This window comes from Leptidea sinapis, chromosome 26, assembly GCF_905404315.1.
Source record: "Leptidea sinapis chromosome 26, ilLepSina1.1, whole genome shotgun sequence".
NCBI classification, from domain to species: Eukaryota; Metazoa; Arthropoda; class Insecta; order Lepidoptera; family Pieridae; genus Leptidea; species Leptidea sinapis.
Genome location: NC_066290.1, coordinates 12026758 through 12053318, shown reverse-complemented (window position 1 = coordinate 12053318; position 26561 = coordinate 12026758). Strand labels below are relative to the sequence as shown.

Below are 26561 nucleotides of genomic sequence, written 5' to 3'. Positions count from 1 at the left end.
ACAAGCAAAACAAATTATATTATATTCGCTGCAAAAAATAAAGAAATTGGTCATTACAACCCATTGACTATAAACAGTCAAGTTATTAACAATGTTAACAAAGAGAAATATTTGGGATTAATTCTTGATCCTCAATTAAAGTGGAAACCGCATATAGAAAGTGTGCGGAGCAAACTTACATCCCTAACAGGAGCATTTCGTGGAATGGCCCGATGCCTCCCAAAAAAGGTGCGGTATTTAATATATAATTCCATGATAAAGCCACATATAGAATATTTAGTGGAAATTTGGGGAACGGCGGAAAAAACTAACTTAAAAAGCTTACAAATAAGTCAAAATAAAATTATTAAAACTTTGTTTCGATACAACTACCTAACTCCTACTGTTCAAATATATCGGGAAACAAAATTAATGAATCTAAATCAAATATATAAATATAACACATGTATTCTCATAAGAAAAATTTTAACTAAGGATTTACATACACAAATTACATTCGCAAAAAGAATAAACATTCAAAAAATTCTAACAAGACAAGCCCTCAATATTTGCTTAATAAAACCTAGAACAAAATATGGAACAAGAAATATAATGTACGAAGGGGCAAAATTGTATAACAACCTCCCAAAAGATATTAAAGAATTACAGTCATTAAATGTTTTTAAAAAAACGTTAAAACACCACATTTTGAAGGATTTCTCATAACTTATTTTATTAGACCGCTTCCGGCTATGACCATGAACGAGACCTTAATAAACAAATACCCTCATAGCTGTCATTATAATAAATAATAAAATAGTGTAGGTATTTTATTCATTACTGTTAACATTTATTTTATACTTTACCCACCTATTTCGTTATTAATGTATCTACCTAATTAGTATTTATTGTAACTCTGTGTAATTATTATAACTTTAAATATAACGTCTTAAATTGTGTATAGTATATAACGATTTGCCGCTCAATATATGTATCATGTTAGTTTAAGTATCTCAGTAAGTGAATTTGTATTCTTTTTGAGATAATAAATATTCTGAAATCAAAGAAATCAATGAAAACACGAAATTGATCAAATGTTGTCGAACATAGCAGTCATCATCTTTCAAAATAAAAAAAAGAATCATCAAAATTGGTTCACGCAGTCCTAATAATTGAGGTAACAAACATAAAAAAACATACCGACGAATTGAGAACCTCCTCCTTTTTTGAAGTCGGTTAAAAACTTGTCCAGATCCAGGTTTGTTTATCTCTCATATGAAGTCATTGGATGACCAAATAATAAACTTTATAAGCAACATAACTACACTGCAGGACATAATAGATAATTAAAAACAACCTTTAACAAAATAAGTAATTTCAACATAATGAATAAATTTCAAAGAATATTGAATACAGACCTAGTGGAATTTAAAAAGAAATATGAAACCAATAATATTGAGGAGCACTGCAATCACTTTAGCTAACCAATCGTAGGCGCACTCAGTATACGTCGAGCCGTCTGAGGCTAGACACTGATTTTCAGTTGGCACCGTGTTTCTATTATTTGGTATTGAGTATTAAAGGCTTGTCTTCGTGAATTGAGCAACTTATGAATGCTGTTCACGTACCTGGATGACGAATACGAGTCTTCGGTGGATGCCATTCGTTTCTTCCTTGCCGCGGGTTCCGCCCTCATCCAGGGGTCCGCCCACTCGTCGCTGCGTCCCTCCCGCCCCTCTCGGCGACCCTCCCGCACTTCCCGCACTTCCCGCACATCCCGCCCCTCGCGACGCCCACTCTCAACCTCGGCCCGCTGCACTATTACTTCACGGGAGGACCGCACGCGTCGCTGTCGAAATAATATAACATCTTTAACCAACAGGAGAATGATAGCAATCCCTAATAGTATGGACGCAGGATGCGAAGCTGAGAGTCTCGGGAAGTCTATGTCCGTTCGAGGCAGGTTCGAATCATCGTCAATAAATTTTGCCACAAATAAAATTTTTAACATTTCAAACGTTTATCCTACCGAGATTTGAACCAAGAACCCCAAAGCTCAGAGTCACTCACCATTCGGATGTGTGTGTATTTTTAAAGTTACATTTTCATTATTTATTAAACCGACGTTTGCTAACAAGGAATTCACATTCATCATCTCATAAATTATGGGGCGGAAAATAAAATTATTATCCCGAAAACGAATTGAAACTATATGTTATTACTTGTGGATGTGCTGCCAAAGTTTACAAAATTATTTGCGGGTAGTCAGTTGTTGCAGTAATGACAATTTTAATATAAATTCGGATGTTACCTTATCGCCAACTCGCAATCTGTCACCACGCCATGGAAGGAAGACGTTGAATGTAAAAAGTCATACAGATTGAAAAACAAGTGTCATCAGGAGCAAAACAAAAGTTCTGGGACATAACTCCAAAAATCAGAAAACTCAAATGGAGATGGGCAGGGTAAATAGTACGAGCACATGACGAACAAAATTGTAAGCAGGTATTACCCCAGAGAAGGTAAACGGAAGAAGAAGGTAAATAGGTGGGATCAAGATTTCAGGCAAGTAGCAGGAGTAAGGTGGAATAGTCGCAAACAGATGATGAAAATAAGAAAAAATACTAAATTTGAGATTATATTATATATAAGTAATATTGCTAAAGAAAAGGCTGTTGTTAAAATGTTTTTATTGAAGTTTTACTTCTTTTGGCGCGCCAGGGAATAATTATCAGAGTGAATTGTAACGATGCGTGTGCACACCGTCACGTAAATTCGACAGCCTGACGTCAGCTGGTCAACTCAACTATTTGTATCATACTTCAGCTACAAAGCCTCTTGTAACTCATGTCTACTGAACCACAACCAATGGACGAGAATTTAATAAATTTCAATATTTTATTTCAACTTGTAAAGTTTTAAAATAAAATAAATTGTCGCTTAATTGTATAAAGATAATTTAACTATATTTTAACTAAATTATGCGGTGTAATAATATTATCATTGGTTGTGTTTAATACCTTCTTTATAATAATATTATTTTTTCTACAAAAATAAAATAGCACGAGGAACAGCTTTTTTTAAGGTTATTTGTTTTTTTTACGCCAAAGAAGCATAACTTCTTGCTTGCGTAAGTACACACACACTTTTTATGTTACCTTATGGTGTGCCAATTCTTCAGGGGGCACTCCGTACTCATCAAAGTACGGTGGTCTTTCGTAGGGCCGCTCTCGGTCGTAGGGTCGCTCGCGCTCGTAGTATCGCTCACGGTCGTCTACTGGACCCCTCGGGAACCCTCTGCCGCGAAACGGTGCGCCGTACGTCGTCCTACTGTAAAACACAATTAACTGAATCATCAATGGGAAAAACTGACATATACGTGTCGGACAAACTCATACATAAAAGGATCCCTTTTCAGTGTACAATATATAAAGTATAATAATCTTTTTAAAGCTATAAATCATAATTAAATCAAAATCACTTTATTCAGCTGATTCGACAGTGACAGTGTGGATCGAATATCAATCAGTGTGTGTAATTCAAGTGGACCACCAAATACCTATAGACTTCTGTTTCCCTGGCAGGGGGCGGTGCGTCCAGCGGCGGCGGGGGCGAAGCACCCACGGCGGCGGCCACGTACGCCAGCTCCGCGTCAGGGTCGTGGACCACGCCCCCCACAGATAAGTGGAGCTTCTTTTCTTCGAAGTCCATATCTTGCTCCTTCCGTTTGTTAGCTATCCGCAACATCTATACAACACAAATAAATTGAATTTATAGGATGATCATCTTTTAGCATTCGTTTTATTCTTTTCAACATGAATAGCAGTACCTATAGAATTAAGATTTAATTGATCTCCAAAGTAAATGATTATATTTGCAAATAGTGATGGTGGACTTACATCCTACAGGATTGTGCGTCTGTTTTGCAAGAAAACACACTGGGTCAAGTCTTATGAGCCACATTTAGAATAACTTTTCTGGTGTGTGTTTCATGTGATGTTTTCCAGTTTCTAGACCATAAAATCTTCGAATAAACTTACATTGAATTCGAAATCCAAAAATACATTGGGGCGGGCAACGATAGAACTGGCGCCACCGACACTGTATAGCTCGTTATCCCCCTAAGCGGAGAGGAGATGTGAGCTGGGCATAGCGGAGATGTGAACGCTTTCAGGTGTGTGTGGTGCGGGGAGAAGGCAGCGAGGAAAGGGTAAATCTCCTCTTTGCCGGGCCGCGCCACAAAATTCTATAAAACAATGATCTGAATGATGAATCTCCTCTCCGCTTGATCCATTTCCACCAAAGCTAAGTGGAGAGGAGATGTGGAAATAATGAAATCTAATTGGTTATCAAAATACATCGCCTCTCCTCTCCGCTTTGGAGGATACCGAGCCTATATATAAAGTTAATTCTGTGAAAAAATTAACTAAGATTTAACATCATTTAATAACAATACAAAACTGTATTTTACAGTATAGCCCTATTGTAATTAAATAACGTGTGGGAAGTGTTCCAGGAAATATTATAACAATCGACCTCTTTAGCAGTTCGAAGTCCTCTCTCCCAAGCAGACTCCGGTGGAGGCTGGTCCCGTGGGGCAACTGTCGGTGGAAAACCACCTGGCACACTGCGCACCACGTCAAACATGCTGTAGTTACCCTTGTCGGTCACACCGGGATGGAGGAACCTGTAATGTTTACCAAGATTGACACTCAGATTTGGTTGGTCATATTATAATAACTTTTATAATAATAAATATACCGCGTGCAACACAGAGCTGCCAGAATTGTCAGAGGTTCAATGCTCTGTGAACGGTTAGATCTCCTGCCGTAGAGACATCCCTTCATTGTGTGTCTCCTACAGCATTTATCATGGGGATTGTTCCGAAGTGCTGTTGGACGTATTCTACATTCACACGACATGCCACAAAATAGTATATCATCCCCATGGATTTCCTCTACAGTGCAGTTTTCAAGGAACTTCCTCCCATGTACAACCAAGTTGTGGAATGAGCTTCCTTGTGTGGCGTGTTTCCAGGATGATACCAATGCTACTGTGATTCCTCTGGTGTTGAAAGAGAATGTGGGCGGCGGTGATCACTTAACATCAGATGCGCTCGTTTGTCCTCCTCTTCAATACACAATTTAAAAAAAAAATATGCTTACATTCACATTCTATTTAGAATTAAAATAAAGTGGAACCAGCTTTTAAAAAAAATCACCTGCAACTAACGCCCCAGGTACAGGCACCTCGGGCAAAGAATCTGCAGACTGGCCGAGGCTCACTCTCCTCTGGACGTCTCTCGGCCTCATCAGAAACTTCGCCTTCTTCTAGTGAGGACCCGCGGGATCTCTTGCCGGCCTTAACTTCCTCTATAAAAAATATTTTAACAATTATTTTAATATACAGGGTTTAAATCAATGTATATGTCATTGGTTCAAGACACATATTTTGTCAAAGTTCATCATCAGCCGGAAGATATCCACTGCTGGACAAAGACCAGCCAGGCCCTACGATTTACACGTCGATCGGTCCTACTCTGCCTTCATCCAACGTATTCCAGTGATCTTGACCAGATCGTCGGTCCATCTTGTGTATTTCTACCAACACTGCGACTTCCGGTACGTGGTCGCGATTCGAGGACTTTACTGCCCCAACGGCCATATTCTATCCGTCGAACTGTGTGCCCTGCCAACGGCCACATCACTTTCCCAATAATGGGCCCAAATAATTTTGTCAAAGTTATATTATTATTTCTGAATACACTAGCAGGAATTGGTGCTGATGCGTGGATATCACTGCAATTGTGTAAGTAGATGTTTGTCCAGTCTGTTTTAAAAGGAGTTCACTGATGGTGCACTTTTATCCCATGGTTCCACTACTCGACTTGCCAGAAAGTGACGTCTAGGAGTACTTGTACTGCGATTACGTGATAGTTTTAGCGAGTGTCCGCTGCAATGCTTGTTTTGGTACATAATAAAGATATTGCTTAGGCAAGGGACATTATAATACCCCGTCAATATTTTATATGCCTCAATTAAGTCTGCTTGTACTCTTAGGTCTAAATCCTCTTCAGGTTTTTGGGGAAAAACAAATTTCGTAATGTTGGTAAGCTATGGTAATGAGGATAATAGATAAGGTGGTAATCACAACTATTGAGAGGCATATTTACAACACTTCATTTCTGTCAATAAAAGATTGTTCGGCCTAACTTCACTATATACCTTAGGAACATAAAATACCTCAAAACAGGGATACCTTTGATAACATTTTCATTGCTCACATCACCGTTTGATTGTTCTTTTGGCTTTGACGGTTCAACACATTCACCTTCTTCAGCTTCAAAATCTAATTGCTCCTCTCCATCTTCTGTATTATTTTTTTCTTGGGGTACCTTAAAAACAATCAATTAAATTAATACCTGCACTCAAATAAGTCACATAAAAAGGCTTTTCTTTCTTAACTTATGTATGTTAATCTTAAGTATCTCTCCTTGTTTATTTTTAAGATATAAAATATTCTAATAGGGCTAGGAAAATAAAGTCACCTCATCACCTGATGTCAAGATAATGTGGGTAGAGGTGGTCACCTAAACACCAGAGGGATCATAGGAGCATTGCCAGCCCTTAATGAAGGTGTATGCGCTTTTATTTAAGGTACATATATCATATCCTCTTATATTATAATTTGCCATGGGTTTACTTCTTATTATGCGTATGTCTCTATTAGTTATAATAATAATAATATTGACACACTTTTTACACAAATTATCTTGCCCCAAGTTAAGCATATATAGCTTGTGTTATGGGTTACAAGACAATGATATATTTAATACAATATACTTACTTAAACATACATAAATTCATATAAACATACATAAATACATTTAAACATCCATGACTTGGAAACAAACATCCATATTCATCATATAAATGCTTGCACCTACCGGGATTCGAACCCGGGACCTCTAGCTTAGTTGGTAGGATGGCTAACCACTAGGCTATACAGGTTGTCAGTTATATTTAAAGTAAACTTAAAAGTTACCCATTGAGTTCAAATTATCAAAAATGAGTCACACCTTAACTAAAATTTTTATCCAACTTTAATTGACATTTCTTTGTTTCAGTCTTTTGCAAAGTCAACCATAGAAAGGTATTTTTGAAGCCTTTTATAGAAAAAGGGTGTTAAAGTAAAACGTTTTTCAAGCACTTTGTGATTGTTTTAATCAGCATAATCGAGCAAATGTGCGCAGTTCGTACTGTACAAAACATTGCTGCTGTTCTTGATAGTATAGGAGGAGAGCCGTCAACCTCAACTCATTGTCATGCACAACAATTGAGCATCTCACAGACATCCTCATTGGAGATCAAAGTGGTGTAAAATGGTAAAAAAATAACTTTTGACAATATATACATGAGTCTCATTCCCTTGACCTACATAAATAAATTGATTTTGATTTGATTTCATTGACAATTGATGAGAGTTTTGAAATAAGACTTCAATTTTGACACATATAAGGTTCTATTGACTGAAGATCTGAAGCCTACTGGCCATCTCAAGCGTCGTCAATACGCCCAATAAGTTCGTTGGACAGAAAGAAGTGAAGGGTATAAAAAAAAAACTTTATTAGTTTTAACAAATTCTCCAAAATAAATAGTGGGAAGAACCTCCTTTTAAGCATATAAAGAATGCTTGTGCCAGGAGGCTCCGCTCTTTCTTAGCCTTAAAATAACATGTTTAGAGAACTTAATAATATTTTAAATGTGCGTGTATGTGTGTGTTTGTGTGTTTTAGCGTGTGTCGTAAGAGCAACTCAGTATCATCATAATTTAGTGGTAATATCCAGGCGATCAGTACAATTTTACATTCATGGGCGTTTCTAATATATATATGTAACTGTTTATTTTATTATAAAGGAATGCCGCACGACATTTATACTGAATGTTATAGAACTCCGTCCTAAATGGTGTAACAAAGGCAACTTTGTCTTTCCTTCGTTTGTGTTCAATATTAGGATCGTATGTTATTGTTTTTTGCAATTTTAGAACACATTGTACAATATATAATATATGGTGACTTTGATATGAACGAGAATCCACAAGTGATTGTTGAAAAGCCTTAACAACGAGTGACTGTTTGGTACGGTTTATGAACTGACAGCATCATAAGGCCATACTCCCTGAAAAATTACACCCAGCAATTAACATGAATCGTGCCCACAATGATAACGGACATCTTGTGGCAAGAACTTGAGGATATGGACGATAAGTGGTTCCAACAGGACGGTCCCAACGTAACAATGGCTCAACATCATTAAAGTTTGATTTGATTGAAGTCATTGTGGCGAGAATTTGTTTTTTCACATATAATGGTCCTCCTATCATAATAAAAATAAAATTAAGATAACTTTTTGTTCAAATAGCTGATGCCTGCGACTTCATCCGCGTAGATAAATGGTTTTTATAAATAATAAGCAAGTTTGGAATTGAAGAGTAAGTGAGAGTGATCTCATGTCCTATTCCAGGGGGCCTACTCCTAAAATCGATATTCGATAAATCGTGGCATTAGTCGTATCAAATCCTACTCTTAGTTACATCGTAATCAATGTCGAAATGATGATTGAACGAAGTGAAACTGAGTTGAAAATGTCAGAGACGAATATTCGAATTTCACAAATAATCAAACGTCCCTTTTACGATAATCTCAACGACACCTCCTAGGCTGTCGATGCTGAGAAATAGGAAGTCGACGAGAAGGGTTGGGTTACTTTTTTTTTACATTTTATTATCCGCAGGTTTTGTATTATTTATTCAATTTTAAATGCTCATATTATAATCATTACATATTTTTTTTACATTTACATTATGTGTAAATGATACCAAATTGGTGGTGCAGAGTCTGGCATGGTCCTTAGCGCCTAAACTATGTTTTGACTTTTGACACAACAGCGACATAGCACAGATGTTTAGGTTTGAACATATTTCATTCACACTAACATCGTAAAAAATTCAAAATATTAGTCTATGGTAACGATAAACGATAAGGAATTCGAACATTTGTTAAAGTAGGATAGTTGCGATATATTCGGAGTATTATCGTATCGTTGTCGATTTTGCGAGTAGACCTCCAGTTCTAGTTCCCGTTTTCGCTCCCGTTCCCAGCATATTTTATCTTTGAATCTTATTTACAGCCCATCAACGTGAATTACAATTTTTCATAAATCCCGCGTGAACCATGGATTTTTCTGGATAATATGTAGCCTATGTCCTTTACCAAGCTCTAGTCTACACTGTACCAAATTTCATCAGAATCGGTTCAGTAGCTCCGGTGTGAAAGCGTAACAAACAAACTTACAACCACATTTATAATATTAGTATAAATTAGCATTGTGTTATGTTGAGCCCACACTATAAATACCTAGTATTATATTGTAACTTTTTATAATAGTATGATGCAACATAATTAATGGTATGGTAGTTTGAGTAACAATCGGGCCCGATGATTGGGTACTGGCAGGAAATGAAGGGTGAAACTTCAGTCAAGTTCTTCATTACTTTAAATACTCCGAGGGGAATCAATTTCAAATATTTTTATTCAAAATAGGATGTGACATCACTTATTGAAAGTCAAAAACTACCACCCGTTCTAAAACGAATGCCTCAGACCTGAGAAGAACGTGCGCAACAAACTCAGCGAGCTTTTTTTTTTTCTTCAAAAAATATGTTTACAAAGTAATATTGTACAATTAAACTTATTTTTTAATAGCCTGAGGGTGGTCGCTCCACTCCCAATCTGTGGTATCATTAAGAAAGTCATTTATGTTATGGTAACCTCTACCACACAAACATTTTTTAACAATTCTTTGAATAACATAATACTTTTGTTTTCAACATTTTCTGGGAACTTATTGTAAACATACATATACATCACCCCACAAGATTTACTAACTCGACTTAGCCGAGTAGTAGGCATTGTAAGTTTGTCTGTTCCTGGTGTTAACATAACATTATGGTTATGACAGTTTCTATCAAATTCACTTATGTGCCTATAAACATACATTACATTATCAAGAATATATTGAGAAGCAACAGTCAAGATGTTAATTTGTTTGAATTTTGTTCTCAATGATTCTTTTAAGCGTAGGTTATAAAAAGCGCGAATAGCCCTCTTCTGCAGCACAAATATTGTATTAATATCGGTAGTGTTGCCCCATAGCAATATACCATAGGACATAATACTATGGAAATAACTAAAGTATACTAGTGGCGCTGTATCTATCTCAGTATCAGAATGAAGACATCCAAAAATAAGAATTAACACTTGACAAGAGGTCTGTAGGAAGATAGCCATATGTAGATGACAGTGTGCATGTGCTATTAAGTACATCTACTGAACTAGGTTACAATAATACATATACAAGCTGATCCCACAAATATTTTTCTGGTAATAATAAAAAACTCTTGCAGGTGGAATTTCGTAAAATCCTCTGCTGACCGCTACTCGGCGAAAGGAATATTCATACCAAATTTCAAGCATCTACGCCTAATGGTTCCAGAGATATCATCATGAGTCAATAAATAGGTAGAAATGAATTGGGATTTATGAGAACACAAACTATGTACTTACTACCTTTTATATTTAGAACATATATCCAATGTATGCTTTATGATTTGGAAATTCACTCAACCCTTCTTTGCTTTGGCTGATATAGAAGATTTATTAAACTGATAGAAAATATTTACTAAACAGTTCTACCACTGGTAGATTAGATGCCATTCTAACTCAAACCTATGTAATTTGTAGATTTAGAAGAAAATCATACTTTTTCCATCTTTGGTGGTTCAACTTTGTCCTTTTCAGCTTTTGGTGATGCTTGTGATTTGATACCATTCACAACTTCCTGCTTTTTCACTGCCTTTGTCTGAAATAAACAATATTTTATTAAATCTAGTTGCAATGAGATTTCAAAATTAGCTTACTAAAAGAAGCTAATTTAACTTCGGACATCCATTATTTATATGCACATGTTTTTCATTTAATTTATATCTGAATACAACCCTCAATGTACTAGATAATCCAAAACATAATAATAGCCCAATTGGTGGAGTTTTATGTGTACTTTTTGGGCTGGGAGCCATCATGGTCATGCCCAGAACACTATCAAAGATTCATCACAATCTGATCACACAGGGAACAAACATACAAACATTGATTTATATTTAAATATAGATAAAGCTTGTTAAACACCTTCCTTAAAGGCTACAACACTCCCGTGATTCCTTTGGTGTTGCAAGAGAATGAGGGCACTGGTGATCACTTAGCACCAGGTGACATGACATCCTCCTAAAGATTTACGTATTTTAAAAGACAAATATGTATTGTCAATTACATTATTAAAATATATATATATTGAAATAGTAACTCTCACAGAAACATTCAATCATTTTAATACCTTCACTGACTTATCATCTCCTTCAGAATCTAAATCTGACACATCTGACAAATCTTCATGGCTTAAGTTTTTCTCCTTTTCCTCTTGTCTGTCACTTGCTATTGACCTGCTTCTTGATTTACGATCTTCATGATCAGATTCCATTTCACCTAAAAGGAAATTAACATATTGATAAATTCTAGCAAATACATAATTGCTGCAATGTTATCAAATATAATCTTTTGTTTAAATAGTAATTAAATATTTAAACTAATATTATATAAAAAAAAAAACATTTTTTTTTATGCCCTCACTTTTGAGTCCCAGAATCTGGGATTAATTGACCCAACCCAAGAAAAAAGACATATCAAGATTTATGAACTTTATGTCACTCAAACTGTTAGCTCAGTGGAAGAGTGAGATTGTGAGAGTTCCCAGCTTCAAATCCCGCAACAGTCATAAATTTTGTTTTCAAAAATAAATAAATGTTATTTTCATATCAATCAGTACCGTAAATAATAAAATAGGTTGTGAGTAACAGTAAAAATTTCATTTTCATACCCATTTTTTTATAAGTAACTAGTTGACCCGGCAGACTTCATACTACCTCAATTGATAAATAAAAGACTTAAACTTTTGTATAAAATAAACTTAAAACAAACAAAAAGTCTCCTTTTTATAAGTGTTACCCGTGTTTTAAGGAAGTTTATTTTTTACCTCCTTAGAAAGTTAGAAAAATATAAAAATTCTAATTAGCTATTCATTTTAAACTATTATTTTTATTTGATTTCTGAATGACGGGGGACACATCAAAGGAAAATCAAAATTGTTGTTTTTATTTTAATCTGAGGATTTTCATGTTTATTCAAACCTTTCAAACCTTCCCTGGATTTCCACAAATAATTCATTCAATTAATTAATAATTTAAATAAATTAGCCAAATCGGTCCAAGTTTTAGCGAGACTAACGAACAGCAATTCATTTTTATATATATATAGATATGAATAATTGATATTTAATGATTTTTAATTAAATTTATAATTTACCATCTGATATTTCTTCAGTAGCTGGATCTCTTGTGCTGGTTCTCTTGTTATAAGATGAGCTTCTGCTTGATTGACTTGATTCAGACTGACTTCTCTCTCTTGGTTCTGACATCATCTTCTGTTCTGCTTTGGTATGTCTCCGCCATTTATCCTTGCCATCCCATTCATTTTTAGTAACTGGAGATCTTCTTGGTGATGATCTTGGTGAAGTTCTTTCTGGTGAAGGGGAGGATGAGCGGGACCGTGGTTCAGGATTTCGTGATGTAGGTGATGCTATTTGTGATGATGAATCAGGTGATACTGGTTGTGACCTTGTTACTGGTGATTTTATGGAACTGTTGGGACTTTGTGGTGATTTAGGTCCAGCAGAATACTGTTCAGGTTGCTCAGGAGATTCAATATTTGAGCCTATGTCACTTGGAGATTTTGGTGCCTCTGGAGATTTCGGACCTAGAGCTGGAGAGACAGACCTTGAATTTTCAGGGGAGTTAATATCAGAGTGAGCACCACTCAAGTTATCAGGGGTGTGTGGTCTCTTGGATGACTTTTTGATAGGCCGAGAATGTCTTTCAGGTGAAGGTGATTGTGGGTCATTAGGTGGATGGTATGATGGGGAATGAGGTTGTGATTTAGCAGCTGTCTTAGAACTATCTGAAGATGAGCTCCTACGGCTTCTCGAGCTTGAGCTACTACTGCTAGATGTAGATTGAGTATCTCCTGCATCACGGGAGTCTTCTGAATCCATCCCTGTAATTATGGCGACCTAATTGTTATATGATGCAATATTTTTACATGACCAAAGACAACATGAGACTCCAACTGAACATAAAAAAAATGTAGAATGGAAAATAATTTTCACAATAAAAACATAAAATATGAATATATAACAAAGTTAAGATAAATAATGACCAAAGCAAGGATACAATACAATTAAAAACATTAAAACCTCAACTACCATTTAATAATATTATAACTGCCTACTGAGCTCTGATGATTGTCATACTTAATATAATTGTCCCTAATAATAAGTTTTGAAACAAACAAAAGGCTTGATTCGTTGGATTCTACTTTCTGATGTATATTGAGACACATCCAATCTTACCTGAGAGAGGACGCCTTGACGCCTGAATCTGAATCGTTGGCACTTTACACTTTTCATTGTAAGACTTTTTAACTTTTTAAACCACAACACAAAACTAAACTCAGGTCTGTCACATTTACTTGTGTGAACTTTGGTTTTACAGTAAACGATAAACTGACGAAAACTTAGTAAAATCAACACTACTACAACATGGCTGTGATATAGGAGGAAATACATAATATGAACATAATAAATAAACACTTCATAACTTCCGTAGGGTTAAATTACTCCCTTACCTTAACTTAAGAAGCTTAGATGAATATTTCTTGCAGACAAAATAAATGAATATCGGAAAAATCTTCAATTTGCGCCGCAAACCTTTTCAAAGCATCGCAGATCGCAATTCGCAGCATGAGCAAACATTTGTGATTTTAGAAATGACTTTGACATTTATGTTTTGATTTGACTGATGTCAAATTATAATATAGACAAAAAATCATCAGGCTTCTCTGTATTCATATTATAATTTTTTATTAAACTACCATTTCATATAATATATTCATAATTAAAAAATAAGACATTAATTTTATTATTTCTTCGATATGATCGTAAATGTAATGGTTTTTTTAATAATATTCTGGTGTGATGATGCGGTCTAGGTTTAAGCTGATGGCCTAGAAGACTTTCTTGAAATAAAATAATTAGAAAAAATATAGTCCAATCTATGGTCAATTATGTTTTGGCGCCAATATTCACTTCTCAATTCTCATTAGATTTTTCACGCCATTTCGTATTGAATTAATGTTTTCATCATTATAATACTAACAAAATTAATTTTCTTATTAGATTAATAACAGAGTTTTCTGTTATCTTTTTTTTTAATATTTTGAATGTGTTTGTAGACAACAGAAACAATATACATTAGCAATAATATGCTTGAACAAGCTCTTGACGATAATGTTTCTGAAAATGAGGACGAAGAAAGCTTCTTTCTGGACGTAGATATATTACAAAAACATGGAATTAATGTAGCGGACATAAAAAAATTGAAAGGGGCTGGAATATGTACCCTAAAAGGTATTCAGATGTCAACTAAGAAGAAGTTATGTAATATAAAAGGTTTTTCTGAGACAAAAGTCGAAAAGATCAAAGAAGCATGCTTAAAAGTTGTCACTTTTGGTTTCATGACCGCCTTAGAAGTTAGCGATCGACGAAAACAAGTATTCAAAATCAGCACTGGAAGTAGTGAGTTAGAGTAAGTAAACTAAAGTATGTAAATAAATAATAAATTACTTATGTTAGTAAATTAATAGTATTAACAGATGTAAGGTCTATTATCGTGCTTATTTCCGATTTTAAGTGTAGTTAAGCCAGCCCATATCCTAGCGCTCTACAAAGCATAGGTCCCACCACTTAAAGTTTATTGATGCTATCTGTGGTCTGGTGCACCCCAGTATCAGTTCGAACTATTTGATCGCGTACAACGCAGAGCTGCCCGAATTGTCAGTGATCCAGCTATGTGAATGGCTAGATCACTTGACGTTGCGTAGAGACGTCGCTTCATTGTGTGTCTTCTACCGCATTTATCACGGGGAGTGTTCTGCCAAAGAGCTTATTAAGATGATTCTTGCCGCTGAATTCCACCGTCGCACAAAAAGAAAATTAGCGGTGATCAACCTTATGTCAAGCGGAATAAACTGCCTATAACATGTATGTGCATGGTCTGAGCCATAACGCATCACAAAAGTTACTGCGTAACATACCTCAATATATCCCATTCACATGGACATAGCGACTAAATCTTAATAATTTCCTCCAGCAAGCTGTTAGCGGGCGGTATAGAATCGATGGCTATAACTGAAGTATTTGGGGAGTTCCGTACAGGGAAGACACAACTATCCCATACTCTATGTGTTACTACACAGATCCCCAACGGCGCCTTCCAAGGGGGGAAGGTCATGTTTCTTGATACAGAACACACATTGTATCCTTTTTTACTTTATACTACTAAGGGTATAGGCTCCACCGGCATACATCTTGATATTGCACAAAGCACAAAATCGTGACGAGGGAGCTGTATGGTAAAAATGATACGCTGATTTCTGCTCCATTATATTACACCTTTCGCAAATGATATTATTTTATTATATTTGTCAAAGTCTTCTTTCAAAAGACACATTTCAAGATCCACAGATATTAACAGATGTTTTTTTATGGCAACAGTGGTCAGTTTTAATCTTCAAGCACATGAGACCATGGATCGATGGAGCAACCGACCCACTATGCCTTGCTTCGTACGGTTTAAATTGTTTATACGATTTTTTGTATAGATATACGCCCACTCCATCAAATCCGTAGCGTCTATGGAAGTCCTAGCTCGCAAGCTGTCCATGCGTGGTTCGTTAAGTGGACAAATTGGTAACTGGTAACCAGTGGGAGGTTTCTTTGCACCGGATGCCGGCTAGATTATGGGTACCACAACGCTTTTTTCTGCCGTGAAGCAGTAATGTGTAAGCATTACTGTGTTTTAGTCTGATGGGCGCCATAGCTAGTGAAATTACTATTTAAATGAGACTTGACATCTTATGTGTCAAGGTGACGAGCGCAGTTGTAGTACCGCTCAGAATTTTTGGGTTTTTTAATAATCTTGAACCGGCGCTGCATTGTTATGAGCAGCGCGTATCAATTACCATCAGCTGAACGTCCTGCTCGTCTCGTCCCTTTTCATAAAAAAAAACTATCCGTTACTACATGCTTGTTTTCTTTTGACTGCGCATTGCCAACGGATGGGTCCTAAGTGGACCGAATGCTCACTGGTGACACGCAGTGTCTACCCGTGGACAACGATTGGACGTCGCGGTCGAGTGACGAGGAGCTGATGGTCTGCTGGTTGGAATGGTTGGTATACAAAGTGGTGTCGATAAGTTTACTCCGGACTTCACGACCTTTACAAGTACGCCGTATTCTTTTTTATTAATATGCCTCACCCAGCTACTCAAATTTTCAACTTTACCTATCGCCAAAGTTGAGCAAGAAATTCATGTTGTGGTTTAAATTAATAAATGTTATTTAATGAGAAGTTTTGAGGGACCTTCCTTTCTTGATCTGTCAAGTTGATTGGGGATAATATTATATGGGGCAATGCAGGCGATATAAATAGGTACGATATATTGTGTGATGCAGAAGGGAGTTATATCCGATATTTATGTGCTAGGCCCTAGAGAACCATTATGAGAAAAATTATACTCCTTAATATATTCTCGATAATATAATGTAGGTAATCAACAGCGTTACAGTAATTATATACTTTATTATAAAACATAATTCAATATAGATTTCTCATAATGACAATATTATAGATTTCTCATAATGACAATATTATTTTACAATTTTCTCTTAATGGTGAAAATTATAATGTTACCTAATACCAGGAAGAAACCTAAACTTGTAATCCCTACTCGGCTAAGTTGATTTAGCTTAGAAAAAATATTAAGAAAAATTCTTATAGTAAAGTTTACTATCTACCTTACCTGTTAACTAAATAAAAGATAAAATAGACTTGAGTGTAGGTGGATAATGAATTTGCATAAATAAAGTTTAGCCCCGCTAAGTTTTTAGCATCTACTCTTCTCAGGTCTAAAGGCATATCTTCTCGAATGATCGCATTTGACGTTAAATAAGTAAGTGATTTGAAACTAAAATATTTAAATATGAATTCGATATGACATGCATGGTTCGTTTAAAAACCACCTTAAGAGAACCCACACTCACTGCATAGGCCAACAACGTTCTTGTGAATCATCTGGTGCTTCAAATGATTATAGAGAGAGGTTCCCTTTATGTTCATTTGTCTTCCTACTTCATAAAAATTGATAGTAACATAAGAGTCAATGCATATTTTCTTAACTAAAACTATAGTCGTCCAGACAGACTTCGTCCAATCGCCGATAGGTTTAATCTGGACCAAAATGGTGTCTTAGACAACGTATTATATGCTCGAGCATATACTTCAGAACATCAGGTAAGAGAAATAATGCAACAATTTAAAAGAAGATTCAAAACTTTTGTCGTATCACCGCTCTTCGACAACACTTCCCTTAAAGCCTTGCATAGTATCGGAATACTGGGTCTCGAAATCTCGAGTGATTGCCAACTCCGCAGTCATCGGGAGGATAGAGCCGAATTGGCTTGGGTGTCATAAATAAAGCTCGGCAATACTTGAAGCTGGCCCAAATACTATTGCTCTACAAAGCGCAGGTCATGCTGCCATCTCTGGTCTGGCGCACCCATCAGCTCAATCCAATGCGTGCAATGCAGAGCAGCTTAATATGCCGGGAACCCAGTGCTCTGTGAACTTGTGTCTTCTACCGCATTTATCACGGGGAGTGTTCCGAAGAGCTGTTTGATCTGATTCCTGCCACCGAATGCCACCTTCGCATGATACGCCACAAATAAGGATATACTGCCCACCATCTGGATGAATGGCGTTCCTCCACAGTGTGATTTTCAAGGAACTTTATTCATCGTAAGCTGCGGAATGAGCTTCCTTGTGAGGTGTTTCTGGGGCGATACGACATGGGTAACTTCAAAAAAGCGCGTACACCTTCCTTCCGGCAATGCTCCTATGATTCCTGTGGTGTTATAAAAGAATGTAGGCGGCGGTGAATACCTAACACCAGGTGACCCGTACGCTCGTTAGTCCTCCTTTTCCATCAAAAACAACACCAACATTACCAGTTGCTCAACAACTAAAAAACTAAATAGATCTAGCTGGCAACAATATTCTGTCAACCATCAATATAATGCACCGCTTAATTTGTGACTATTTTATTAAATAGATGGAGCTGTTAGACTTTGTAGCTGCAAAGTTCCACGAAGAAGCTGGTATATTCAAGCTCCTCATAGTGGACTCCATTATGGCATTATTCCGAGTTGACTTCTCTGGTCGGGGAGAACTTGCTGATAGGCAGCAAAAATTAGCCCAAGTTCTGTCCAAGTTGCAAAAGGTAAGACTTTAAGAGCAGAGAAGACTTTTATAATCTAAAAGAAATATCCATCTGTTCGCATCCTTTTTCTCAAGAGCATCTGAAGAATTCAAGTCGAAATTAATATCAAATACAAGGATAAAAGGGATCACCCAGCCATTACAAGTAGCACCCGTTCACGAGCATGACGTATTGGCCAGCCATCGCCTCCCTCGACCGTGATGAAAGGGATAGACCCGCCCCACGTCGCCGCCACAAGCAGTGACATTAAAGCGAGCATGACGAAGCGTGTCACGAGAACTCAATAAAATAACAAAGGAATGTTCACCTCTTAGATCATTTATACGTCTAGAATCTAGATAGACTGTGACAGCTGTGAAAACTTCGAAAAATTGACGTTTACAGTTAACCTCTATTTTGACTACTTTGTATAATCGCGAGTGTAAGACGTATCTTGTCAGGCTCTATCTATCAAAACGTACAAATACTGTTATATTATGCAATAGTCACTAACTACCTCTTATAAGTTCCTTCATATGAAACAGTTTGATTCTACAAGGGGACGTTCAACTAAGGTTGCCGGTGTAGAGCTAATCAAAAATATTTCGAAGCCTGAGAGGACTCGCAGAATGTCAAGTACATTTTGTGATTTATCGAAGGCTTTTGACTGTGCTCAACATTCAATGCAGGTTGAAAATTATGCCACAACCTTATAATATCTTGTATTTTATTTTTATAATATAAATTTAATATAAGTAAATTATTATAATATTATAAATTATAACAATAGAATTCAGATTGGGATGGAGATCTCCTGGGTCTCCTCCCAATTTTATCTTACCTCAAGGATCCATTTTTAGACCATTGATATTTATTTTTTATGATCTACCTAAGAAAACATAAGGAAGTATGGTTTGCGGCAGAAACTTCAATCATATTCAAATAAAAAGAAATCAGGTTACATATGATGAAGTAAACTATGCTCTGTCTGACGTACTTAGTACGGATTTAGTGCCTTAGTTTAATGAATAATTTAAACATATTTATCTTGGCATTTCTCTTCATCACAAATCACAATGGGCCGCCACTGAAGATTGGCTAGTAAAATCAGATATGCAGTATACGCGCTCAAATAGATAAGAAAAAATTAACAGATATAGAATGGCCTGTTTAGTAAAGTTGTTGTCTTAGTATTATGTCCCATGGTTTAATATTAATACCATCTTTATACTGCTCTGTTCGCGTTACCTATAACATAGTTCGGAGAGAATAATTAAGTGAAAATTTTAAATGAATTAACAGATTAACTTGCTTCTTTATAATGGAGGTAATGTATGCATATAGGCATGTTAGAGATTATTTTCTTGAAACTATGCTAATTTAATGTGAAGACCTGGAATAAAAAGGTATAATCTTGAAACACATTATTAGCAACAAAAAAACACACAACACAACAATTTACAATATTAATTAAAATCTTAAAATAACAAGCTTATACCTTACTAACTCGACTAAGGAGAGTCAACTCGGTTTAGTCGATTTAATAAGTTTTTTTTAGGAGATGTGTATGTTTTTACAAAATGATCCCAGAAAATGTACCTACAAAACAAATATTTAAAAAATTCAAAATAATAAAAAGTTTGTTAAGGATTACTACTACCTTGGTAATGGAGTTACCATTCCCGGGCTATATAATGAGTAAATTGTAATTCATTTATTGAAAAACTGAAGAGGCCCACTGAGTTTCTTGCGCCCGTTCTTCTCAGGACTGTGGCACTTCTTATCTTGTGGTACGTTGGATTTGCGTTGATTAACTTATTTTATAATCCTGTTTGAAAGAAAATATTTGGGTTTGAGTCTGTTTGGCATAAAATAACTAGCTGAAACAGGCCACGCTTCACAGATATCTTTAAAGTTGACCAATTCAATTGCTTAAATAAGCATTCAACTTCTAACTCTCCCGCTTGGTTATAAAATTTTGTAAATATGCCCATCTTGAAGCTATGCTCTTATTTGATCTGTGTCATAATAAATACGACTGTATTCCTTTAACTCGTAAACTCTGCTACAAAATACCAGTTAGAAGCCATGTACGCAATAATCAAACGCATAAACTTTTTGCTACTATAAAATGTCGTACAAATTCTGGCGAGCGCTCACCACTATGGGAAATGACACACTCATAACAGGTGATCCAAAAGTCCGTTAACATTTGAATTGGTTGCCGCGTCTAGCAGCGGCGGCGGAGGGGGGTGGAGGGGTTACGCATTGCAAGAGCGGCCAATGGGAATTTAGTACCTGGCGTCGTTCAGCGGTAGTCAACGTGCGTTGTGTACGCGAGTACTATCGAAATAACGATTCTGCGACCTTAGCTCAACGAAAGTTTTGCAATCATTACAAGATACGACACAAAAATCAAGCTCTTTTAGGTGTATTAATTAAAAAATGGGTGCTCAAGTTTGAGAAGACGGGTTCAACAATGGATTTACCTCGATCTGGCCGGCCTAGAACGTCGAGGGACCCCGAAAACGTGGAGCGAGTAAAATCGTCTGTTCGTGACCAACCTGGACTTTCAACTCGAAAGCGGTATGCTGTCCTTAACGTGCCAAGATAATGATGTATTAAACCGAATTCTCAAGAAAGATTTAAGTCTACATCCCTATAAAATCCAAATGGTGCAGGAATTAAGGCCTCAGGACCATGCCACTAGGTTGCAGTTTGCGAACGAAATGGTAGAGCGATTCACCAGTTTTACAAACACTTTTATCTCAACGAGGCACACTTCCACCTAAATGGGCATGTTAAAAGACAAAATTGTCGTTATTGGAGTGACACTATGTCATGGTGATCAAAAACCCCTGCATTCCAGCGAACCAACCCAGTAACTCTTGACGAATTAAAGGATCGTATTCGCACAGAAATCCAAACCATCTCAACAGAAACATGTAAAGCTGTCATCGAAAATTTCCGCTCTAGATTGCAGCAATGCCAAAATAATGAAGGATTGCATATGGATGATGTGAATTTTAAGAAAAAAATTCCCCTTTTGTTTACTATCGAAAACAATAAGCAATTTTGATCTACTGTAATTAGTTTTTTTTTAATCATCATTCCAATTATAAACAGACTTTTGGTCCACCCTGTATAATGCGTGCTTTGGCAATAGATATTTTTCCACTCGTGTGGGTTCTTTCAAAAAGCTGGTCATGGATTATCTTAAGAAGAATATTACCATATTAGACTAAACCTGTAGAATAATAAGAATAAAACTAAACGAATATATTTTTAATATCTACACTTATATTCATACAAGTAACTTTTGTAATTAAGTATTAATTAATAATTATGTGGTTGACGTAGTGGGTGTATAGTATTACTGTATTATATTATTACAGATTTTTTTCTAAGCACTGCGTGCTACTGTTTGTTGACCCGAATAAATAAAAATAAAATATTATAACTAGGAGCAAGTAGGCCCCACAACCCAGGCCCTAGCAACCTACATGCAATTTCATACATATTATTTTTAAAATGACTGACTATCATACAAACGTCCTACTCCTATTTTACCGCCTTAGGGGTGAGATCTGCATCAATCCTTTCTTAGTGTGTAGTTACAGCATTTAAAGAACTTTTGTGCAAAATTTTCACCCCAAAATCCAGTTAATTAGGCTCTGAGATGATAAATCAGTCAGTCAGGACAAGCTATTAATAATATGTTCTTATAGATTACTAAATCATCGAGATTTGTGTACTTTGTATCTTATAGATAATAAGCATCCGGGTAAATCGGCTCCATTTCGGAACACGATAAGATTATTTAGTAATCGGAAGCATTGGGGTGAAATATCTACATTTGGTATCGAGACGGGTCAATGTTGAATAATTAGATAAATGATTTTTATGAGCATATATATGATTAAATTAATATTATTATAGTAAGCCATATAATATATCATGCAAATCTGTGAAATTCATATTACACATTTCGCCCACAATTTGTGAATAGTAAATCCAGCGCTTCGGATTATGACCGAGCTAATCTTTTTTTTATGGAAGAGACGACACGAGCATACGGCTTACCTGACGTTAAGTGATCACTGCTGCCCACAGTCTCTTGCAACACCAGAGGAATTACAAGAGCGTTGCCGGCCCTTTAAACAAGTGCATGCGCTTTTTTGAAGGTTTTTTAGTATGGAAAAGGGGGACAAACGTGCATACGGGTCGCCTAGCATTAAGTGATCACCGTTGCCCATATTCTCTTGCATCACCAGAGGATTCACAGGCGTTGCCGACCTTTAAGGAAGGTGTACGCGCTTTTTTTGAAGGTACCCATGTCTTATCTTACTGGAAACACCGAACAAGGAAGTTCATTCCACAGCTTTGTAGTACGTGGAAGGAAGCTCCTTGAAAATCGCTCTGTGGAAGACCGCCACACATGCAGATGGTGGGGATCCTAACTTGTGGCGTGTCTTGCGAAGGTGAAATTCGGCGGCAGGAATTAGGTCAAACAAATCTTTGGTTATCAGATGAACGACATGCCGCTAAAAAGGATATTATGTTTACTTATAGATATCTGAGGAATACAATGTAGCGGTCTTCATTACGAACCAGATGACGGCAGACCCAGGAGCTACCCTCAGCTTCCAAGCTGACCCCAAGAAGCCCATCGGTGGTAACATCCTTGCCCATGCCTCGACTACTAGAATCGCTCTCAGAAAGGGCCGGGGCGAGAACAGAATAGCAAAAATATACGACTCGCCAGATTTACCTGAAAGTGAAGCCACTTTCGCCATTACTAACGGTGGAGTTGCGGATGCTAAAGATTAATATCACTTTTTTAAATTAAATATTTTACTGAACATAATACTTAGCGTTTTACTTTGTCCAAACGAGACTCACTTAGTGTCTCATGCCAGAGTTTGGCGAATCAACATGTCCTGCCTCGTGTAGAGGCGAAACACGTGTCGAATTGTTTAAAGACAAATATTGGCGGAATTAACACTTAGGAAAACTTAAAACATTTGGATAATTATGGATTTCCGCAAAGTAACGTGTACTTCGATTTACTTACTTTCTATTTAATTAATAATTATTTATAAATACACTAGTGCACCTGACAGACGTCCAGTACACACGTCTTAAATTTGAAAAAGCCATTAGGAGGAGTTCACTAACTTACACATGAGCAGGATTATATTATATGGACGTAATTGAGAATCTAAACCAATCTCAAATCCATCTGAAGACACAAAAAGTTTCATTAAAATCGGTCCAGCCGTTTAGGAGGAGTTCAGTTACAACAGACGCACAAAAGAAATATTATATATATTAAGATATACAACTATACATACTTAGTCTGGATATAAATACTATTACAATTAAAAATACAAAAAATATTACCTTTGAATTTGGAATCTGTAATTTTTTTGTTGTTTGATTGTTCATCGAGTTTTCTCATTTTGGTGCCAATACATTGTACTATATTTTACGACATAAAAAAACCGACTTCACAAACTCAAAAGTATAAAATAACTTAAAAGATCTTTAACATAATACACCTCTTATGCGAATCTTATACCTTTAATATGAATAGGGTTTACTACTAGGGTTACTACATTTATAGTAGTGAGGAATTTGCGCGGCCGCCATCTTGGACTCCGACTGGAAAACGGAGGCAAGGTTTCCTAAATCGACAGATTTAACAAATTTGGGGCACTCACCGGAGATTACACACCCAACCTCAGATCCGGACTTAAATCCATCAGTGTACTATTTAAGGCTCCCGTTTTTCCAAGTTATTTGACTGTTTAACCTGCTTGCAAATGCTATGGCAACTTCAGCATTGAATCTCCCATCAAGAGAGGACTTCGGCAAGATGGCGTCACTCACTATGTCTGAGACCGCAGCAAGTTTGAGAGCCACGTTGCCTAACTATGGGTTATAATGCCTAACTTAACTACAAAAACCCATTTACCAAGCCCGTTCTTTTGTGTCTAAGAAGTATTTTTTTATCTTTCAAGTAGGGAACATAATAATAAAGTTATTATAATGTTGCCCCACTTGCATTACAATCTAGCCATAACTTAGACTAATAAGTAATTCTACTTTAACATAAACTGCTAGAAAGATTAAACTAAGAATGTGTCCATTAACACATTCTTTAATGTCTCTATTAAGGGGAAGTCACTTTGTTCATGTGCCTTTTATAATATCACTATTTTTATATTGTATTACACTAATTCACTAGCACTACACTAACTCAAAAGGTTTTGTTCGTTTTAGTTTTCTCACTATATCAGTGTTGTCAAGGAGCTGGATTGCCTCGATGTTCACGTGATGTTGAAGTCTATGTTGATGAGCTTCAGCAAATTTTTGGATAACTTTGTGAACAAACTCAATGTTAAGGTCCCGATGGAGTTCGCTGTTTCGAATGTACCGAGGTGCGTTCATAATTTACCTCAATACTTTATTCTGGAAGCGTTGTATGATTTGAATATTTGTTTGTTTGGTGCAGCCCCACGGCTGGATCCCATAAGTTCTTTAATTAAACTTTAATTTGTACTGACATCTTAGAGTGTCTACCTAGAAGGCAGTACATATTTTTAAAATGAAGTTCTAATTGTTCTCTTTTTTTCTTGACGTGAGCCTTCCAGCGGAGCTTTGCATCAAGAGTCATGCCCAGATATTTAGCTGTATTTTCGTATGGTACTATTTTCTTATTAATGTAAACTGGCTCGTTATCTGGTTTCTTATTACTAAAGTTTACATGAACAGATTTACTTTCATCAAGTTTAATTCTCCAGTTTTTAGTCCACTTAACCACTGTGTTTACCGCTATGTGAACTTTCTCTGCTGCGTCTTTATGGTCAAAGCCATTCTTAGCTTGTAAATAAGGTCTTAATGCCAAACTTTATCGAAAGCCTGCGCCACATCCAGAAATATTGTGGAGAAGACTTCTTTGTTTTCTAAGGCTTTTTCTATAATATTTGTAATTCTATGCACTTGATCTATGGTTGAGTGTTTTTCGCGGAAACCTAACTGGTGCTCTGGAATCAGATTCTTAATCTCTATATAGGCTTTAGCCGTTTAAGTAGCAACTTCTCAAAAAGCTTGGACATTACAGGAAGCAGGGAAATTGGCCTGTATGATGCTGTTTGGTTCGGTTTTGCAATCTTACAATTTTTCCTGGTTTTGCAATCATGATGACTTCAGCAACTTTCCACAGATCTGGTACATTTCGTAATCTAATTGCACAATTAATAAGGGTCGTTAATTTAACGAGACCTTTTTTTGGGAGTTGGTGAATTTCCCGGATATCAAATCATATCCAGGAGCTTTTATTTTACTTATATTTTATTTTATTTCTCTCTAAACTTCCTCAGGTGAACAGAGCTTAATGTCCTCCTGTCCTGTTTGGAGATTAAAATAATCTATATTATCTGGTATAAACGTCTCGTTAGGATCACACTCATTTGGGCGAAAAATCTGTTCAAGGTGATCGGCAAATATTTGAGCTTTTTGCTCATTGTTCACGCCCCATTTCCCATCTGCGTCTTTTACAGGAGGTATTTGGGTAATGAGGCGTTTAAGTCTTTTAGTAACCTTCCATAGAGAGTCTAAGAAGTAATAATACTACAAAAAGATTTGGTTTACCCTCCGCACTAGTTTAAAAAACTATTTTGCAGTAGACTTAACTCCCTGTCTCAATGTTATCGTGTTAACAAATTTTTTACATTTTTTTATTTTTCAACAATAGTTAGTTTTTTTCTACAATTAATTAAGTATAAAAAAACTAATTAACTAACTTATAATTATGCCAACTGCTTAGGCATATTTCACATTTTCCAAAACATATTCCAAAATTTCTACGAAGGAACCGCCGTTGTGTCGTCCAATTTTATTTTTATTTTTTCTTCGACCGCTGCTGATATTCACATGCGAAATCGATACGTGCTTTGACGTTATACCGTCGGAATTTGTTCAATTCTACATTTGCGATACTCACTCAAAGAGATTTGCATTCACCTTGGCGCTAG

At 36.3% G+C, this 26561-nt stretch overlaps 2 protein-coding genes across 4 annotated transcripts in view; one reads left to right on the top strand and one right to left on the bottom strand.

Moving 5' to 3' along the window:
- LOC126972434 (zinc finger CCCH domain-containing protein 18-like) overlaps positions 1-13979 on the bottom strand; it is a 32493-nt gene extending 18514 nt beyond the window's left edge. For 2 of the 3 annotated variants that reach the window (XM_050819199.1, XM_050819201.1), the window contains exons 1-10: positions 13559-13811; positions 12457-13203; positions 11432-11580; positions 10802-10900; positions 6238-6373; positions 5201-5351; positions 4516-4666; positions 3539-3726; positions 3138-3309; positions 1608-1828 (exon numbers count right to left, since the gene is read on the bottom strand). In XM_050819199.1, the coding sequence (XP_050675156.1) occupies positions 1608-1828; positions 3138-3309; positions 3539-3726; positions 4516-4666; positions 5201-5351; positions 6238-6373; positions 10802-10900; positions 11432-11580; positions 12457-13201 (2012 nt within the window). In that variant the 5' untranslated portion in view covers positions 13202-13203; positions 13559-13811. Of the gene's footprint in view, positions 1-1607; positions 1829-3137; positions 3310-3538; positions 3727-4515; positions 4667-5200; positions 5352-6237; positions 6374-10801; positions 10901-11431; positions 11581-12456; positions 13204-13558; positions 13812-13833 lie in introns of those variants that run through there. The other variant, XM_050819200.1, reaches the window with a different exon arrangement.
- A 341-nt stretch (positions 13980-14320) lies between these two features.
- LOC126972476 (meiotic recombination protein DMC1/LIM15 homolog) lies at positions 14321-23379 on the top strand. The gene is made up of 5 exons (XM_050819273.1): positions 14321-14792; positions 15357-15521; positions 17456-17558; positions 18376-18543; positions 23095-23379. The coding sequence occupies exons 1-5, from the start codon at positions 14470-14472 to the stop codon at positions 23350-23352; spliced, it is 1017 nt and encodes a 338-aa protein (XP_050675230.1). The 5' UTR covers positions 14321-14469; the 3' UTR covers positions 23353-23379.
- The last annotated feature ends 3182 nt before the right edge of the window (positions 23380-26561 follow it).

What these genes read in the sequence shown, in the direction of transcription:
- LOC126972476 (XM_050819273.1), top strand. Translation starts at nt 14,470, where the DNA reads ATGCTTGAACAAGCTCTTGACGATAATGTTTCTGAAAATGAGGACGAA. An exon ending in ACTGGAAGTAGTGAGTTAGA is followed by an intron (nt 14,793 to 15,356) that starts GTAAGTAAACTA and finishes AATTTCCTCCAG; the next exon opens with CAAGCTGTTAGCGGGCGGTA. An exon ending in TTCTGTCCAAGTTGCAAAAG is followed by an intron (nt 18,544 to 23,094) that starts GTAAGACTTTAA and finishes GTTTACTTATAG; the next exon opens with ATATCTGAGGAATACAATGT.